At 44.1% G+C, this 19957-nt stretch overlaps 1 protein-coding gene across 1 annotated transcript in view; it reads right to left on the reverse strand.

Annotated features, from left to right (window-relative positions):
- Positions 1-2259: 2259 nt before the first annotated feature.
- Positions 2260-19957, reverse strand: part of KLF7 (KLF transcription factor 7) — a 107628-nt gene continuing 89930 nt past the window's right edge. Inside the window, exons 3-4 of the mRNA XM_083154218.1 lie at positions 17381-17504; positions 2260-9207 (exon numbers count right to left, since the gene is read on the reverse strand). Coding sequence (XP_083010344.1) covers positions 9156-9207; positions 17381-17504 — 176 coding nt within the window. The 3' untranslated portion in view covers positions 2260-9155. The remainder of the gene's footprint in view (positions 9208-17380; positions 17505-19957) is intronic.

Here is a 19957-nt window from a genome sequence, read left to right on the forward strand (position 1 = left end):
TCCTGTGCACCAGCTAGGTAGTGCGGAATGTGTCAGTAATAACTACACCTGTGCACCAGCTAGGTAGTGCGGAATATGTGACAGTAATGACTACACCTGTGCACCAGCTAGGTAGTGCAGAATATGTGACAGTTATAACTACACCTGTGCACCAGCTAGGTAGTGCAGAATATGTGTCAGTAATGACTACACCTGTGCACCAGCTAGGTAGTGCGGAATATGTGACAGTAATGACTACACCTGTGCACCAGCTAGGTAGTGTGGAATATGTGACAGTAAGTAATGACTACTCCTGTGCACCAGCTAGGTAGTGCGGAATGTGTCAGTAATAACTACACCTGTGCACCAGCTAGGTAGTGCGGAATATGTGACAGTAATAACTGCACCTGTGCACCAGCTAGGTAGTGCTGAATATGTGACAGTAATAACTGCACCTGTGCACTAGCTAGGTAGTGCAGAATATGTGTCAGTAATGACTACACCTGTGCACCAGCTAGGTAGTGCAGAATATGTGACAGTAATAACTACACCTGTGCACCAGCTAGGTAGTGCGGAATATGTGACAGTAATAACTACACCTGTGCACCAGCTAGGTAGTGTGGAATATGTGACAGTAATGACTACACCTCTGCACCAGCTAGGTAGTGCGGAATATGTGTCATTAATAACTACACCTATGCACCAGCTAGGTAGTGCAGAATATGTGACAGTAATAAATACACCTGTGCACCAGCTAGGTAGTGCTGAATATGTGACAGTAATAACTGCACCTGTGCACCAGCTAGGTAGTGCAGAATATGTGACAGTAATAAATACACCTGTGCACCAGCTAGGTAGTGCGGAATATGTGACAGTAATAACTGCACCTGTGCACCAGCTAGGTAGTGCGGAATATGTGACAGTAAGTAATGACTACACCTGTGCACAACGTAGATGGTATGGAAAATGAGTTAGTAATGACTGCACCTGTTTCACCAACTAGGTGGTCTGGGAAATGGCTGGCAGTGATTAGGTCGACACCCAAGAAGGTCGACATACACTAAGTCGACACAAGGAAAAATTGGTACTTGTGAGTTATCCGGACGCCCGATTTCAAAATCGGGTCGGATCGGGCACATCGCATCGCATCGCATGCGACCATCGGATGCGATGCGATGCGATGACCCGATTTTTCCATAGGAATCAATGTTAAAATGGACTGAGTCCATTTTAACATGGAATTCAATGGGAAAAAGGGGTCCTTTTCATACCCCTACTATCCAAGTGGGCATGGAGTTGGATATAAACCTGTGGCGAGCGTAGCGAGCCACCGAGCCCGAAGCGTGGCGAGCGTAGCGAGCCCCGCGAGGGGACACGGAATACCGTCCCCTCGCGGGGCTCGCTTCGCTCGCCACGCTTCGGGCTCGGTGGCTCGCTACGCTCGCCACAGGTTTATATCCAACTCCATGCCCACTTGGATAGTAGGGGTATGAAAAGGACCCCTTTTTCCATAGGAATCATTTTAACATTGATTCCTATGGAAAAATCGGGTCATCGCATCCGATGGTCGCATGCGATGCGATATCGCATCGCATCGTATCTGATTGTATGCCTTAACTTAAGGCATACAATCAAAAAATCGGGCGTCCAGATAACTCACAAGTACCGAAAAATTTGCTATGAACATCGTCAATACAGGAAACGGTCAACACAGGTTTTTCACATATTTTGTGGTGTCTATGTCAACATGGATGCCGTATCAGTGTACTGCGTCCCCTCTAATGGCTCCCTGTGCTCCGGACACTATTCTGTTCCCCCTCAATGATCAATGGGGTGGTAAAATATGAACAAGTTGGTTTAAAAAACAAAAAAAATATGTCGACATTTTCCTGTGATGACCATGTCGACATGGAGTATGTCAACCATTATTAGGTGTCGACCTAATCACTGTTGACCAATAGTTATTGACCAAGCCATTGTCGACCTGGTGACCGGATACCGTCATTCGCTGCCGTGTTGGAGGAAGGGGCCCAAATTATATTTTTGCACCCACAAGTTCCACCATTGATCAGCGGAATCTATTTTATACCAACGTTACCCATCAAGCCATCGATGTGTCCCGTTCGCCCATATGTACACTTATTCCGCAATATATCAAATAAAATATGAGGTTATAATAAAGCACAAGAGGCGTGTGGTAATTTCCAGGCCAAACACATTCTACTGTTTATTACACGTTACATTCTTAAATAAAAATGCGTCACATAACATTTTTGCATAGATATCTTACAATATACCAATTTAAAAAAGAATTATGAAACAGACCAGTAACAAAAATAAATTTTTTTCTTCATTAATAATTTTGTAACATTAACATACCACCATCATATAATACAAATAATATTTTATTTAAATCTTAAGACTTTTTGTACAGCAAAAAAAAACAAAAACAAAGTAATATATTTATATATATTTATATATATAAAAAAAGTAACAAAATAAAACCACAAAAAAAAAAAAAAAAAACATAAAAAGGGAGAACGGAGAGCTATAAATTGGGTATTTCCGAGATATAGGAGAAATACCATAAAAGGCCTGAGAGAATATAATTGAGGGTCTCTCCATAAGCACTTGTTCGACACGCCTGGCCAAAAGAAGACAGATACATCCTAAAATTATAGTGCAAAATTAAATTCCTTCAAGCAATTTGTTTTCCCAAGTTTCAAAAGCATTCAGAATATTTTCATATTTGTATATTTCAGCACACGCATCATTTCACAATGCGCTATCCCAATCCGCAATACATCTTGGCAACATGGAGGGAGAAGACACATCAAGGAGCAAGTTACTGACGCTATACCGAGCCTTCGGGGCAATTGACAGTCCGCTTATCTAATTGAACGATCATTTGTCACCTGTAAGGATGATATTGTGTCTAGCAGTCATTTGACAGGTCATTACATAAATTGTATTCCTAGTTCTATATATTCAGTAACAAGCGTTTGGCAAACAACTGCCTAATCAACAACGTTACCTGCAAATGTATCCTACTGTATACCATGCCGTCTCTTCTCAGAGTAGCCGGCGAAAAATACGGCACCGGTTTGCAGTTGTTTTGGTCCTGAATAAGTTAATATCACCCCCAAGCTGTGAAGGGTGTGGTTTGAAAGGTCTAGGTAGGCAGTCAATATGCCAACACCAAAAGTACAACTTACGAAATGTCGACGTTGGCAAAATGTTGCCACAAGCAAACAGTTGACACGTAAAAGTTTGACACGTGGAAAAAAGACTGACGAGATTTTTTTTAAATTTTATGTATCAATGTGGACAATGGATGACATGGGCACCCAATTTATGTACGGAGTACCCCCACATGTCTCACTTTGCTACCTCTGTGCTCGGCAAACTTTACCTCTCCAAACTGTAGGTCATGTGATTGAAGTATGAAAAAAGTCATAAAAAAGTGAAACTCATGTTGAGCTTTCGTAAAGGTCGATGTTTTGGTATTGACCTATTGACTGTCTACCAAGACAATGAAGAACCGTCAACCAGATACCGCCGTGACACCTATAGCAAACCAACACAAAAAGCAACATGTAAGAGCCAAAGTTGACTTTATCTCGTTTTGATTGAATATTTGGAGAAAATAACCCTGTTTAGTACCAGAATCGTGTGAAGATATCCGCTGAGCTAGGACTAGTAAAAAGCTACAAATAAACCATTTAAAAAAATTCTGATCGTGATTTTACAGAACGTTTTTTAAAGCGGCAATACTTTACAAGGGATGGTTTGCCATGGAAAGGATTGCCGATTAAAAAAAAATCAAAAAACGGCCAAGATGGTCCGAAATCTCTGACGGGGTCATTTAAAAGACCCTGGAAAATGTTTTCTGTGAAAATGATGTACTTGGTCTTTATAGAACAGGTAACAGAGAATTGGCTTTACCAGCTACGACCATAACAATATAACATGACACTCAGAATATACAAGACGACAGGTTCTGTCCAGAACAAATAATACAATGGCATTTGTTGGTTTTATAGAACAGAATATTAAAGTTACATTATTACCAGTTTCTGAAGACGGTGAATAAACAGAACTAGCTAAATGTTTCTCCGCTGGGAATGCGGAGAACCAAAACCGCTCTGAACCAATAAGGAATTAGAACAACTTTTTGACCATATATAAATTGAATGCCAAAAGTACATTAGGTTGAAAGCAACATGATATAAAAGCGACACAAAGTCATTGTCTATGACACCACATCCTTCCATTCCCAGAATAACCCTGGCAACATAATATCCGATTCTAGATTAAAGAATCACAAGTTGGGTTCAAAGGTGTTGGCAAATATAGTAAATTGCACTACCCACACCACATCAGCCGCCACCATTAAATAAGCTCTTGGAGAGATTAGTTACAGTATAGTCCGCTGCTTAATACATACAACCGTCCAACTTTTTTCTTTACACGCAATAAGGAATTAATCTGTGTGGACTTTCCAGTGCCGCGAGGCCAAAGCACATGTTGCATTGCTTGAGTGACTGTTATATGAAACAAACCAAACCCCATGCAACTATGAACTCCAATCTTGGGCATCAAAAATAAGGCAGCAGAAGTACCCCCAACTCACCGAATACCTGCTTACCAAGAGTTATAAAAGCACGCAAGCCCCATACACTCAACCCAGGTAAGACGGAGGATTCGCCATTTGCCTGGATAATCTGCTCTCGATACAATATTGAAAAAAAGTGCAACATTTATGGAATAGGATCATGTTAGGAGCGGGGGCAGGCGGGGGGACCTGGCGAGCCAATCTGTGAACCCTCAAGCATTAGCTATCTTCCGCTAAACTGCCTGGGAATGTGGGAATGTAGAAAGCGCTCTATTGGCCCTCCGTGATACGTGCAGGGAAACCACAGGTCTATACCGCCGGGAATTGAATTTCTGATTCTTCACAACCACATGTGCACAAATGTGTTAGACTGAATAATCCACATGAACATCATGCTTATCTGTGCACTTCCAACACCAGATTCTGTGGCGGAGAAGATCGGCCGAGTGAAGACACCTGGCCTGACTACTGGAACTATCCCAGGTCACAAGGGAGACAAATTACCGTTGGTTGGCATCAAATACAAATCAATGCCGTAAGTTTTGCCTGTTAACGTCAAAGTACAATCTGTATAAAGTGGGAGAAGAATGAAAGGTACAATTCTCAAGGCTGCCTTTGGCACATACCAATGTAGAGAGGTTAGCGGACGTCACTAAATCAACCGGGCAGATTTTGGATACACTGTAGCAAGACGCTCGGCCTTTGCAATGCATAGGTGTGTAGGGTAGGGTTTTCTAATTACACAAGTAATAAATGCATATAAGATGGATATTATCTGGACCTTACTGTTTTGCCGTATAGGATTCTACAAATATTAGTGCTCATTTTAGCACCTTGCAACTTCCAAAACCCGTGCAGTTCCCCTTCTCTGTCTGGTAGGTCATTCTCTGCTGTGGTGCCTCTAGCATAAAGTGGTTTGTATTTCAGCGCTGATATGCAGACCAGACCAGTGCACCACAGCAGAAAGAGACACCTTAAGAAGGGAAGGGGAACTGCATAGGTTTTTGGAAGATGCAGGTTGCTATAATGAATTCTCAAACAATAGTTTCCAAATTTAAAAGCGTGTAAATTAAAAATCACTTTCTGTATATAAAACAACCTGCATGTTACGTTTCGTCGTTTAGATGTTATTAACGCTTTGCAAATGTGTTACTTTGGAAATAAAGTTTATATTGCAGACAACATGATATATAGCTAAAGTGGCACGTTAGCGGACAATCCTGGGAATGTTTTGGTTTGTTGGCCAATAATAGGGGTCTTCGAATGAGAAATCGTACACGGCAAAACGACATTCTTCCAGCTGTCCCCACAATGAGATTTTGGTTGGCCAGTTGGACCAAAAGACACAAATAGTGTGGCTCCAAACTGGGAATTTACCCTGTTACAGGATTGCAAATAACTTTACAAAATAAAACCTAATTTGGTTATTAAATTATGTATATTGTTTATGCATATGCATTAAAGATGCATTTATAAAAAATGTGATGGTCTAAAGGCAGAGCATGAATGCCTTAGGTAAGATTCGCTGCTTGGACCTCTAAGTGTACAAAGTGGAATTCTTCAATTCTAAAAAAGGTGTGGTGTGTCGGCAGAAGTGGGAGGACAATACTGATCTACAAAATCTCACCCGAGAAAGACCTTGAGATCGTTAGAGCTAAAAGACCTCAAGATAACTTTTTTCATAATGATAGGGTGGTATCCAATTTTCCACAGTCATTTATCGATGCTAACTGACTGTTACCAATGCCGGCTGTTTATCGAGGAGTAGGTTTCAAAATCCCCGATAACCAGCCTTTAAAGTTTATTTTTTTCTGCTTGGGTCCCCAAAATTTTTCCAGGAGTCTTTGGCCAACAATGAGGCGTTTTTCAGCTGGAAAAAAGGGGGTAAAATTGGATAGCTTGAAAAAAACCAATGGGAATTTTTTCTCCAAAATGTTTTCTGTGGGAAATTGGATGCCCCTAAGTGTATAATTATGTTCCATATTAAAAAATTTGCATACGCAAAAGGTAATGTATACTTAAACTGGTGGACAGAACCATCTTCAACAAAATGAGTTATTTCCATAGTTCTACATGCTCCTCAATCAACTACATGTGATAAAAATATGTACAATAAAAGGTGCCTTTTGAAATGCAGTTAAACTAGCATTTACCATTCCTACAATGTTTTAAAGATTACACTGTTTGTATCAATGTTCCAATGAATTATTTTTTTATCACAATATGAAAAACCGATCAAAATGGCCATCGCATTAAAATATGTATATCTAGTACGCAGAAGCGGAGGGCTATGAGGATTGTCGACGAGCAGTGCTCTAAGTATAGTAAGTACATTTTAATTTTTAAATCTTTGGAATCAAACATTTTCTCTTTCTTTCCATCATCAGATTCTTTGAACACCCAAAATGTTCTTGGGTTTTGGTCTCAGGTCATTTTAGAACAGCCCACCCATACAAAAAAATTAAATAATAATAATATTTATAGAAAGAAATATTAAAAAGGGATAAAACTTTTTTTTTATGTTTTTTAGGCAAGTTCCATATGTTGTTATTATTATGAAGAGGAATAAAAAAAAATTTAAACCAGAGTGATCTGTCAACGGAAATTCTTGACCCACTTGCAGCTTTGGGCTTAAAGCCTTAATAGTCACGGCTGCTCTATGGATTTATTCCTTTGCTTTAAGTATCAAACATTTAAGGTGTTTTTTGTGTTCTCTTTTTATCGTTTTTTTTATCTTTTGATTTTTTTTTTCTTTCGTTTTTTTTTAAATCATTATTAATATTTTTTTTTTATACGTATTTTTTCTTTTTTTTTTTTGCTTAACAGTCAAGGAGTCAAAACAAGTAAAAAAAAGAGGCCAGCCGGCTGGGGTAAAGAGCTGCGTTCATCCGGACAAAGTGGGATCAAATGTGCAATTTTACTAGCTGCTCACGAGTGGTCCTAGAATATACAAATTATACAACATGTTCCCAACCGCATCGACTTGTATTGACCCCATTATATGGTCTGATTGGTGGTCTTTTCAGCGAAGACCAGTGACAACTGACTTGAGTTTTATGTACATGGATATTTAGTTAATTATGCATTGATGGGCTAACATTAGATTCATAGGACTATTGATCTTACCAAGAAATGGTAACCTTAGACCTGCAGTTTGGAATATCTTTAAAAAAAAAAAAACTGTAGAAAATCAACTAATAACCTGGCTAAAGAATGCCAAGTATGTTTACCCATTTGGACACCTTATAGTTAAACATATCCAATTAATGACCTCAATAAACAAGTAAGGGTCTACCTTTTGAGTAATAGTCATCATAATCAACTTGCCTAAAGTGTCCTCGAATGTTTTATGGTTAAATATATTTGGCTTTTTGTTGTTGATGTCTTCAGACACTCAAAACTTTATATTTAGTACAAAATGCAGCTGCTCTGGAAATAAACATCAAGTTTCTAACTAGTTATATTGTTAGGAGTAGAAGGTAAATGATCAAGCACAAGGTTCGGAAAGTTTAGTGGGGGAAGGCTTGCTGCTCATTAGACATCAGGAGCTGAGTCTGGGTTGCTGGTCCAATTTAAGCCAAGTGTCCAGATGGAGATTGAGAAGTTCGAAAGGATACATGTCCACAGAAGGAAATAAAACAGAGCTCTGAACAAGCCTTTCACATGAACAAAACGTAAAAAAATAGATCACCGAAATAATAATAATAAAAAAACAAAAGGTTGTTCAACCTTTGGAAGTGTGCACACTGGTGGTGGGAAAACGAGCTCCCGTTTCAGTCAGTATCAGCGGCTTTAAACAAGTTCCTAGTGCATAAGGTGTACAACAGCCAAAAAAAGTTAAAAAAATAAATAAGGTTGGGGTATTCTAAGAGTGCTCCTCCATCCACCACATCCTTCTGAAAGACAGACCTAACCATCGCGGTAATGGTCTAACAGTTTCAACCCCACCAATGCAGAGCCTGTAAGGCCTACGACATAGAGTTAAAAATGATCTCAGAAGCTCTGCAAGGAGGCCAAACCAGAGGAGACCAACAGGTTGACAGGTTCCTGGCAGATCTAGAACTCTTCTGACACCAATGTAACCCGTTACGGTGTTTTGGTGTCCTAGATCAAAGTTCTTCATTTTTCTGTCTCTCGAGTAACAGTATAAAAGAAAAATATTAGTGCTACAACAATGCAACTCGAAGGTGACTCTTTTTTTAGCAGCTTCTGAGTTTCAATAAAGTGAGTTCTTCAGAGCTCGTTAAGGTGACCGTCTGCTTGCAGGAAGTCTCAACGTCTTGGTTTCCACAGTAACGCGTAAGAGTGCCCGGTATGCAACTGTTCTTTTACCGTTGAACTCTCTACCATTCCGCGCCTCTCTCAGGCCGTGGGGTAAGGCATAACAGACAGACTTATCTCGTATATTTCCACATGTGACGGTGCATGAACAGTTGATATGGATTTTTTGTGTACAGAGTTTTACATGTTCTCTATGTCCTGGAAATGACGCGGACATAAACACAAGTGTTCGATGCAAACCCTTGGTCCTTCCAAGGGCGGTGACTGCTTTGAAGTGTCCTTAGATATGTCTCTTCATGTGCAGGGCAAGGTGGTCAGACCTGGAAAAACACCTACAACAAAAGCAGAGCATTATTAATACCATTTAGGGTTAACATTTATATGAACGGTTTATTAAACGACATTTAAGTTCTGCAATATAAATATAGACAATTCCTGGCCGTATGCTGGGTGACTGAGTTTGTGTGTCCATGTCGACATACAGTTGGAGCGTGCTCCATCTTTGCAGGGGCTGGCAAAACTATTACCAGCCCCCGCCAGCTGCCAGGGGGCATGTGCGCACGTGACGCTCGCGTGCCCCGTGACGACGGAGCTCCGCGCCGCCATCTTTCCTGCCACAAGAGCTGGTCCCCACCGCTGCCGGGACCCCTTCCTGTCTCCCTGAATCGGAGACGGGCAGGGACAAGCCACTCAGCCGCCGAGAGACTGGGACACCTGTGTGTGTGAGACGCACACGAATCCCAGTTTAATGGAGTCCCCCTCCGCCGACACTCGCCAAAAGGGACGTTTTGGCGGGGCACCGGGCAACAATGAGGGGCTCCATCTGTAGGTCGGTAAGGACACTGTCTTAAGTGTGCCGCGTCCCCTCGCCTAGGCCCTTATTCTAATCTGTGCGGTACGGCCCGCGTGCGGCCGTACCGCCGATGTTTTCGCTCTGCACATGCGCAGAGGTCACTCTGCGCATGTGCAGGGGAATTCGCCGCACAAAAATTTTTTACGCCGCAAAGGGGGCGTATAGGGGCGTGAGGGGCTTAATAGCCTCATTTACCTATGAATACGCCCAGCGTTTCATGGGCGTTCCCATGCAAACGCGGGGCGTATGCATGGTAATGAGGCTATGACGCCAGTGATGGGGGCGGAAAGCTGACATCGCCGGATGTCAGCTCTCAGCCCCCATACAAGCTTTCACACGGACGATTGTCCGTGTGGTCTAAGCTTGCGTGAGCGGGGGGAGCGTGCGGCCCTGCCTTCGATGGTCGTCGACCATCGAATGCAGGGGGCAGCTCCCACCATGGTGGAGGCGTACGCCCCACCATTTTCATGCGGATCGCCAGCCGTCCGCGTACGGACGGCCGTGGCGATCCGTCTTGTAGGCGGGGATTGGTTTGTGCGGCCGGAGCAACGTATGCGGCTCCGGCCGCACAGATCAGAATAAGGGCCCATGCTTCAGGCACTATTACATTCTCCCTCCACGCTGTAGTGGATGGTAGGGCATGAAATACCGCCTGTCGGCACGTCGGCTCAATTTTTTCTAAACTCAATCGACCTTTTGACTGTCAACCAATAGTGGTCGACCTTATGACTGTTGACCTAGAGTCATTCTATCATGAGTCCAGATACCCGCCCAATGCAATAAACCACTTTCATAGTCATCTGGCGGCTTTGTCTGCATCGTCATTATTCGGGAAGTGTCAAAATAAAATAAAATGCAAAGGTCGTTACAGCATAAGACACATTCTTTGTTTACGGCAGCGGTGTTTCATAGTAAACTTCAGAAGGCAAAAGACACGCCAGCGGTAACGAGGGGAGGCGGGTAGCACCGGGCACCACACTTCTGGCCATAGAAATGAAACTTTTAGGCAGATACAAGGGTCTTTGAAAGTGAACAAAGGGGCATTTAGAAAACACAGCAGGGCAGATGTATCAAGCGTCGGACAGAGAGAAAATGGCACAGCGCCTAATTGCCATTCCAAGGACTCCTTCATTTTATCTCTCTCCAACACTTGTTCCATCCCCCAGAGATGGATCAAAGTCCCATTTGCTGGAAGTTCTACTTTCCGTTCGTTTTAAGGATCTTTCAAGTTAAATTAACAACCGTGGCTGGGATTAGGCCTTAACCTTCATTAGAGCAGAAAATGTCGTTGTGTAAGGGGGGAGGACGTTGAACAAAATAAGATTTAAAAACAAAAATAAATGTCTTTTATAAAAGGAAACCTTTTTCTGTGCGTGCGCGGGATTAATAGGGATTAATAATTTAAGTGCGTAGGTTAAGCATATTAGTTTTTACCCTTTTTGAAATGTTTTTCCTAATTTGACATAAACTGGTTTATATCGCGTCGTCTTGTCACAGGGCCGCAGGATTTCCTGTTCATGTGGTGGATCGGGTTGGGGGGTGGGAATCGGGACGATCCACCCAATACAGCCCAGTAATAAAGAAGTTAAGGTCCGTTCCTGCCCTACCCTTATCTGTACATCTGCATTGATTATTCAGCTGTGCGTAATAATATATATATATATATATATATATATACATACATACAGACAGTGAACACATAAACATAGATAATATATATATAAATTGGACTAATCCCTGTGATCCCCCAACAAGGTGGAGGGGTTAACACCAGAAAGACGAGGTGTGAAGACAGGTAAAGTGGAGTCATCGAGATTAATTATTAAATCGCCCCCTAAAAGAACAGTCTAGATGCGCCCCTGTTGCCACTTACACACCATCATTGGGGTGAGTTGAGGGTTCCCTGTCTGACACGGGCAGACAACTCTTGCTAATCAATACTTGGCAGAGCGCGGTCCAGGGATCGTCGCCATTTTGACTGCGTTTCCACGGAAAGGGGCGATGCAGCCTGATTGCACAATGCATATAACCATTGGGTGCAATCTGTGACTACAGTATATTACACTCACAACCTGCTTGTTCTGCTTCCTCCTCGTCCCCTGCCTGTTCTGTTAGGTATCCCCCCACCCCCTCCCAGTGCCTTCTGCTGCTCCAGTACCATCTGTTGAGGATCCATCGGTCTCAGCTGGAGAGCTGCTATATTCTTAATGTCCTCCCACAAAGACTTCCTCCGGCGTTGCTTTAAGACTCTGGATTTTCTCTTTCGCCCTCAGAGGTAAATGCACTTTATTTCATTAGGACAACAATTAGCAGCGCGCTGACTTTGCTGCCTGCTAGACAATAGCTGATAATCGGAAGGATGTGCTTGGAATTTTAGCCGGTCCCATAGGAACCGGGAAGCTTCTGCAAATGGCGACCCAGAAGGTATCGTTACTGGCTGAATGCCCTCAATAAACAATATATACAATAACATAGTGCTCAAATGTTTAATAAAAAGGAGATTTAAAAAAAAAGAAGCCACAAGGTTACTGAGCGGCGTTATAGGCGGCTTCCCTGAACATGCAGCGTCCACCCTGCAGGGTGCCCTCATTCGCCACAGTGCTATCCTAGCAGCCTAACGCCATTCCTTTAAAATTGCGCCCCAGTCAATGCCACAATCAGGGGTATTGGATGCTGGGGCTGCGCACATTCTAAAAAGAATATATAATTATTTAATTATTAAACTTGTATTTGTGCATTGTGCAGGGTTGGACTAGCCCACTGATGCCAGGAAATCCACCAAGCAGGACCCTGTGATGCCAACCGACATGCTGAGGGCAAGCCCAGCACCCGGGAAAGCTGCAGGGCTGCCCCCAGCCTCCATCCGTGAGGTGAATAGATGCCGCACACAGGCACCATTCATCTCCTCACCGGCTCCACTGCTGTCTGTATATACAGCAGACAGCAACAGAGGGTGTATGCGCCCCTGCCCAACCCGCGGACTAACCGCAGGACGCTGCAGTCAGGAGGTATGGCCTTACCCATTGGTGTAAATGGGATGACCCGGGTTTACCCTTTACACTTCCCCTGAACTCGGGTCTCACCCATGTTCAACCAAGAACATTTCTCGGGTTGAATTTCTGGATATCAGGACCCGGGTTATTTTTCTTTACTCCATTTACACCAAGCAGTGACCCGGGTTGACGCGACAAAAAAACGAGTTATTGCTTTGTGGTAAAAGGATTATTAGCATGGGCCCTTGCTTTTCCACCGGCGGGCCCTTCATGCACAGCACTGTAAGTGTAAGCCTTCTACTGTAAGTGTCAGCGTTGGCAGGGCTAGCATCTGCACCTGGGTGACCCAAATCACTGCATGAATTGATCTATACAGGTAGAGTCTCCTGTATCCGGAGATCTCTTATTCCAAATATTCCGAAAACCATGTTTTTTTTTTTAATATTTCAGATTATTGGATATTTAGATTTTTATTGTAAAACGCTGATTGGTTGATCAATCAATGTGCACTACTAATCCAAAATAATCAAGGTGCTTTTTTAAAATGTCCTATTGTTGTTAAGTGCCTTGAGTCCTGTTGGAGAAAGAGCGCTATATAAATAAAATAATAACAATAATAAGTAATAACTATTAATAATAATGATAATTAATAACTGCTATTCATAAATAATAATAATATTATTTTTTTTTACTTCAGTTTTGATAATCTCCATATAAAGGGGGAACAGTTTCTTTAGAAAGCCAAAAATGACCATATTTATATGTGGCCATCGGTAACAACACCAAAAGTTTATTTATTTGTTTTTTTGTTTGTTTTACAGACAGATTTATTTCCGCCCGGCTTTGTTTCCTATTGTCTGGTATTTAAAGCCGCAAATCAGTTGTGGCTCAAATAGAGGGGGGCTGGGAGTAACCCCAAAATAGGACATCTAATCGTGGCAGTGTGGAGCTTCTAAAGGTTTAATTTAGAGGCTTATTTAAATGAGGTTTAATTATTGGTCACTGTAGGAAACGACTTGAGGTATTAATTAGCCCAGGAAGAAGAGTGTGGGTGCTGTCTGTATTTTAACTGTCTCTGTGTGTGAAAAGTAAAATATACAGTAGATATGTGCGGGTACACGGCTGCCGCTCAGGCATGGTAACGGAATAACCCTGTTTAAGCCCCACTGATCCCATAAAGAAATGAAAAGTTTCCAGCACAGATTGTGTAATGGTTACAACAAGGTGACTGAGGAATTGTGTTTGATTCCCAAAAGGGCCCAAATGTATTGAGCTTACAGTATATATTTCACCCCCGTTGCTTGCCACTGAAGTGGGTAGTTTGATCACAAATATGTATCTGTACAAACTAGGGGCTCATTGTTTGTTTTACCTGCTGCAGGGGATGTGATGCAGAGATTGCAGATGCCGCAGACAAGTGCCGGACACTAACGCCAGCAGAACCATTTTTTTGCATGGATTGCCGCATGTGGCAGACATAGGAGATATGTCCATGGAAGGGGGCTTATTCTCACCAATATTTCTCATTAAACACAAACTAAGAACGAAGCTTTAGCGTAATGCAGCCGCTGACATACTGTTATCTGGCGCGATGCTGAGGGACCGTGAAACGTGCTGTAAGGATTTAGGTATAAATGCAGCCAGAGAAGCACTCGCCTACCGGGTAATTAGCACCGTCTAATCCCCACTGAAACATTTTCTGTTACGTTCCAAACACACGGCACATTACAGCAGGCACCAGAATGCCAGCTGGCGGGCAGAGCGCGATGCCCTCTGCAGTTCCCGCAGTCCTTTAGCACAGCGTTATGGAACACCTGTGGGTCCGTTTATCATCGGCGAGTCGGTGCATGCATTCTCTGTCACTGCACAAATAGGTTATACTGCTGCAGCCTGCAGTCCACCTACCGTAACCAAACACTGCCGGCGAAGGGTTCCAGCCATATGTGCATGTGTGCCAGAGGACGTGCATGTGTGACAGAGGATGTGCATGTGTGACAGAGGATGTGCATGTGTGACAGAGGACGTGCATGTGTGACAGAGGACGTGCATGTGTGACAGAGGATGAGCGTGCGTGACAGAGGACGAGCATGTGTGCCAGAGAACGAGCATGGGTGACAGAGAACGAGCATGGGTGACAGAGAACGAGCATGGGTGACAGAGGACAAGCAGAGTTCACATATGCAATCTGAGGTTTGGCCTAAAGGGAATCCAGTGACACCCCACTAGTGACGCTGATCCCCCATTCACTGAGAAGCAGTGGTACAGCAATTTGAGAAAAGGGGGATACTTACCACAGCCTGATAAATAGCAGGTATAATCCTGGGAGCCCATCATGAGGAACTTGACAGAATATACTGTAATGGGTGAGGTAAATGGAGCAGCGAGCAGTATATTATAAGGGTATTATGAGAGATGCGGGAGGTGGTGTGCAACCCTCCCCCCGTCACCCACCACCAATATCTGTACTAGTGTCCAGCGCGCTGCAACAAAGTCCACCCCCCCCCCTCCCCGCTGCTGCTGTTGGTGCAGCTATTTTCCTGGAGACGTATTTGGAATGATGGCAAAGTACCTGAGTCTTTGCTGTCTGCTGTACCGGTGCCATCTTCCCGAATACATTCCTGAGGTAAAGAATAGGGGGGAGAGTGCAGAAACCCCCCTGGCCCATATGCACTGCACAGCCTGCACCCACATAACTTGTACAATGTATGGCCAAATGACTTCTGGAATACCCCAGCATGCCTATCTAATGGCCGCGTCCCTCACGGAGATCCTAGGGCTAGGGCCCCCGGATTTGACATACAACATGGCTGATGCCCAACATTTGGGCTGTAGCCCAGGTGCCCATGTCCACCAAACGCAGATGTCACCGAGGACAAAGATGTGTACAGTTCTCAGTTACACTTCTCCTGTTCATTTTCTTGTTCAGAACAAGCTCAGATGCTGAACTAAAATCCCACAGAGGAGAAAGAACGCAGCTTTGTACCCACAGGGCAGTGTCAGGGGGTCACTACTACATACGAGAGACTTTTAAAGTAGAAAAGGCTTCTGGGTAATAAGGAGCCGCCACCAAAGAAGAACGCACCATGTAGTTACCCATGCAATATACAGCTAATATAAATGGCCTCACACTATCCCTCCATAAATACGTAATTATTTCATATCACGTAACATAGATTTTGCTCATTTCCTATTGCGTTGCACTGACCGTGACTGCAGGGACTGTCTATGTGGAAGCGGTGTTGCTTTAGATGACTATGTCACAGGAGAGCACGGTCCTGGGAGGCAGGATGTGCACAGTAACGCATGCAATGAAAGGCAGAAGCCGTCTTCCTGTTTCCTGACCTGTGATTTTGCTAGCAGCTATATATATCTCCCTGATTGCATTACAGACATTTCCCTGGCCTTTTCTTTTAATGCCACTCCCGGGTTCCTCTGGCCTGATAAATCCTCTTCCTCAGCCCTTTTCTAATGTGATTAGGAGCGCATCCTTATTCAATAACGTTAACAATAGCCGGAGCGAGGCTTGGTCTGGCCCTGCTAGGCCTCAGCTACCTCCCTTTCATAAGATGATAATGTCAGGGCTGTCATTTGTAATTACTCCGGCACTCTCATCCTTTCACCCTTCCACCGTCTTCCCCTCATACCAGGAAAACTCGCCCACGCCGGGAGCTCTAGCGCTGCTACAGAATGAAACGACGACTGGAGTAAAAAAACAATATAAAAAAACTAAGAAGTGTCTGACAAAAGCACTCAAAGGCCTCTGTTCTGTAATCACATCAAAGGCAACATTACACCAAAAACAATGAATGTGAAATCAAACAACACATATGAGTCGTGGCATAGAACACTTGCTGTGGTGTTGTGCATCAATGCAATGGTCTGCAGCCATAGAGGCCCACAAAACGTAAGGTCGCTGATGACTGAGGCTCACCTGTAGTTCTTCTAAGGGCTATACGTACTGTGGTGCGACGTATGCCACCGCACAGAGCAGGGAGCGCAGTTCTATAGCGCCTGTCAATTTTTTGTTTATTAATCTCACTTGCAACATCCCCCTCTCTAATCCCCGGCATCACCTGGACAGACCCATTCTTTTATGTAAGGTGCAGATTTCCAAACACTCTCACGCAAGAGCAAAAAGCTACAGGACTAAGGTGTCTGACTACAACGTGGAAGGTCATGGGTTCGAGTCCAGGGTACATGCATATTTTGATATGTGTACTTTAAATAAAGTAGATGCTATTGAATGTCCTGGGTATGACTGCTAGAAATGTGCAATTTAAAATTAAGGATAATCTAACTAAATATGATGGTATAAGTGGATCGGCATCCAAATCTATTTTCTTGGGAGAGTTCTGCAAGTATAAATATAAATTCATTCAAGCCCCTTGCACCGTGCAGTTCTTTTTCCTGCCAGAGGTGTCGCTCTCTGCTGTGGTGTTTGCAGCACAGTGTGGGTTGTATATCAGTGCTGAGAAACAGACCAGATCGAGCTAGAAGAGAGTGGCACACCAGACAGGAACGGGGAACTGCAAGGATATTGGTGCTAGAATGAACACTATAAAATTGTGCTAAAATAGGTGTTCTATGATCTCACGGGTCACCTTAGGTCCCTGTTTGAAAGACATGGGGGTCTCCCCTGAGGTCAGACCACTCTCTCACCTGTCACAATGGTTGCATTTAAATGGCTTTGCCCCCGTGTGTTTCCTGTAGTGCCTCGTCAGCTCATCACTCCGGGCGAAACGCCAGTCGCACCCTTCCCAGGAGCACTTGTATGGCTTCTCACCTGCAGGACAAAGACATGAGGAGAGTTAGTCTTGGGGTGGGTTACAGCGGTCACTTGTGCAAACGTCCTTCCCGATAACCCCCAAAGCCCCACAGATCTAACAATGGCGCCAACCCCCCAAAATAGATACTATAAAGGAAAAATACAATATCGGCCTGAAAGTGAGCAGGGAATGCGTAGGAGGGCGACTCGGGGGACAAACAATTTGCACAGTTTCAGCCACGGACAGGAAATTCCAAACGTGGTTGTAGTTTGCTTAAAACAATACTTTATTCTCGGTGACCGACAAGAAGTTGGCAGACGCAGTGCAGAGCCTCAGGCCTAGACCAGGGTCACCTCTGTATGTTTAATGGCTTTCACCGGTAGATTAGCGAGATCACTGGTCTGAGCAAAGGTTCGGCGCGCTCCTGCGGGGACAGAGAACGTGGCTATTTCTCCAGGCGCGGTGCTTTGGCGACATACACACGCCCACCGGGAGACACTCGTCATGTTTTTATGTCCAGAAAGAAACATTTCACGGTGATTTTTCAAGTGTTTATGGGACGCCACTGTGCTAGAAATCCCCATATGTAATGAGACATTTATGGGTAAAGAAGTATTAATGGGCAGTCGGTGTAGCGTAGCTGTAACGAGAGAAACACCGCTGCCAGCTCCCATCATACCTCGTTAGGTACAGGAAGCTGATCTACTCTAGATACAGCTGGACCTTGCTCCAAATGACCTCAACCAGCACATTTTTAATTGTTTGGGTTTCCGTAAATTGCATTGGTCCTGTAATCCTTTTCTTCGTAATTAGCTTATTTCTGTAGCTGATGTTCGGTTTTCCCGTTATCGGCCTCGCGGTGCATAATTACATTCCAGGCTGGAAGGGAGTCATCGCTTTCTCCTTCAGCATTAACTTTCCACAAACTCCCCCAGCGCTGCCGAGGTCTGTACATTAAATAAGAATTCAAAATCTATCTAGAGTACAGATATAGCCAGCAACCTCCAACTTCCGCCTTGTCCTGGGTGCGACGTGTGTGGCAAAACGCACACACTCGTCACTGCGAAGTCATTAACTGGCAGCGCGGAGGAGCGCTGTGCTCCGAGGTGCGGGTGGTTTGAGCATGCACAGTGTGTAATATGCGCATGCAAATTCATTCGAAAATAGCTCGGGCTGAGGATTTGCAGCCCGGCGTGCCGCACTGAATCGGGCCAACAGTGACGACACTTTGCTGATTCCAACACTGCGGAATTATCCAGGAAGCTGCCAGCATCCTGTGCTACAGGCTATTTATATTGTTATTATATCATTTTATTTGTAAGGCCACACGGTTGGCAGCGCCGTACATAGGGCACACATTAGTACAATACAGGAGACACAGAACATTACAGTGACTGAGACACTACAACAGCACAGGTAATAGCAGCACAATGCTCAGTACACAATACAGCTGGGATGTAGGGAAGCAGAGGAGGTGTCCGTGTACTACCAGGGGCAGCGCCATACATAGGGCACACATTAGTACAATACAGGAGACACAGAACATTACAGTGACTGAGACACTACAACAGAACAGGTAACAGCAGCACAATGCTTAGTACACAATACAGCTGGGATGTAGGGAAGCAGAGGAGGTGTCCGTGTACTACCAGGGGCAGCGCCGTACACAGGGCACACATTAGTACACTACAGAGTACACAGAACATTACAGTGACTGAGACACTACAACAGCACAGGTAACAGCAGCACAATTCTCAGTACACAATACAGCTGGGATGTAGGGAAGCAGAGGAGGTGTCCGTGTACTACCAGGGGCAGCGCCGTACACAGGGCACACATTAGTACACTACAGAGGACACAGAACATTACAGTGACTGAGACACTACAACAGCACTGGTAACAGCAGCACAGTGCTCAGTACACAATACAGCTGGGATGTAGGAAAGCAGAGGAGGTGTCCGTGTACTACCAGGGGCAGCGCTGTACATAGGGCACACATTAGTACAATACAGGGGACACAGAACATTACAGTGACTGAGACACTACAACAGTACAGGTAACAGCAGCACAATGCTCAGTACACAATACAGCTGGGATGTAGGGAAGCAGAGGAGGTTGTCGTGTACTACCAGGGGCGGCACTGTACATAGGGCACACATTAGTACAATACAGGGTACACAGAACATTACAGTGACTGAGACACTACAACAGCACAGGTAACAGCAGCACAATGCTCAGTACCCAATACAGCTGGGATGTAGGGGAGCAGAGGAGGTGTCCATGTATTACCAGGGGCAGCACTGTACATAGGGCACACATTAGTACAATACAGGGGACACAGAACATTACAGTGACTGAGACACTACAACAGCAGAGGTAACAGCAGCACAATGCTCAGTGCACAATACAGCTGGGATGTAGGGAAGCAAAGGAGGTGTCCGTGTACTACCAGGGGCAGCGCTGTACATAG

This window comes from Crinia signifera, chromosome 7 (assembly GCF_055691185.1).
Source record: "Crinia signifera chromosome 7, ASM5569118v1, whole genome shotgun sequence".
NCBI classification, from domain to species: Eukaryota; Metazoa; Chordata; class Amphibia; order Anura; family Myobatrachidae; genus Crinia; species Crinia signifera.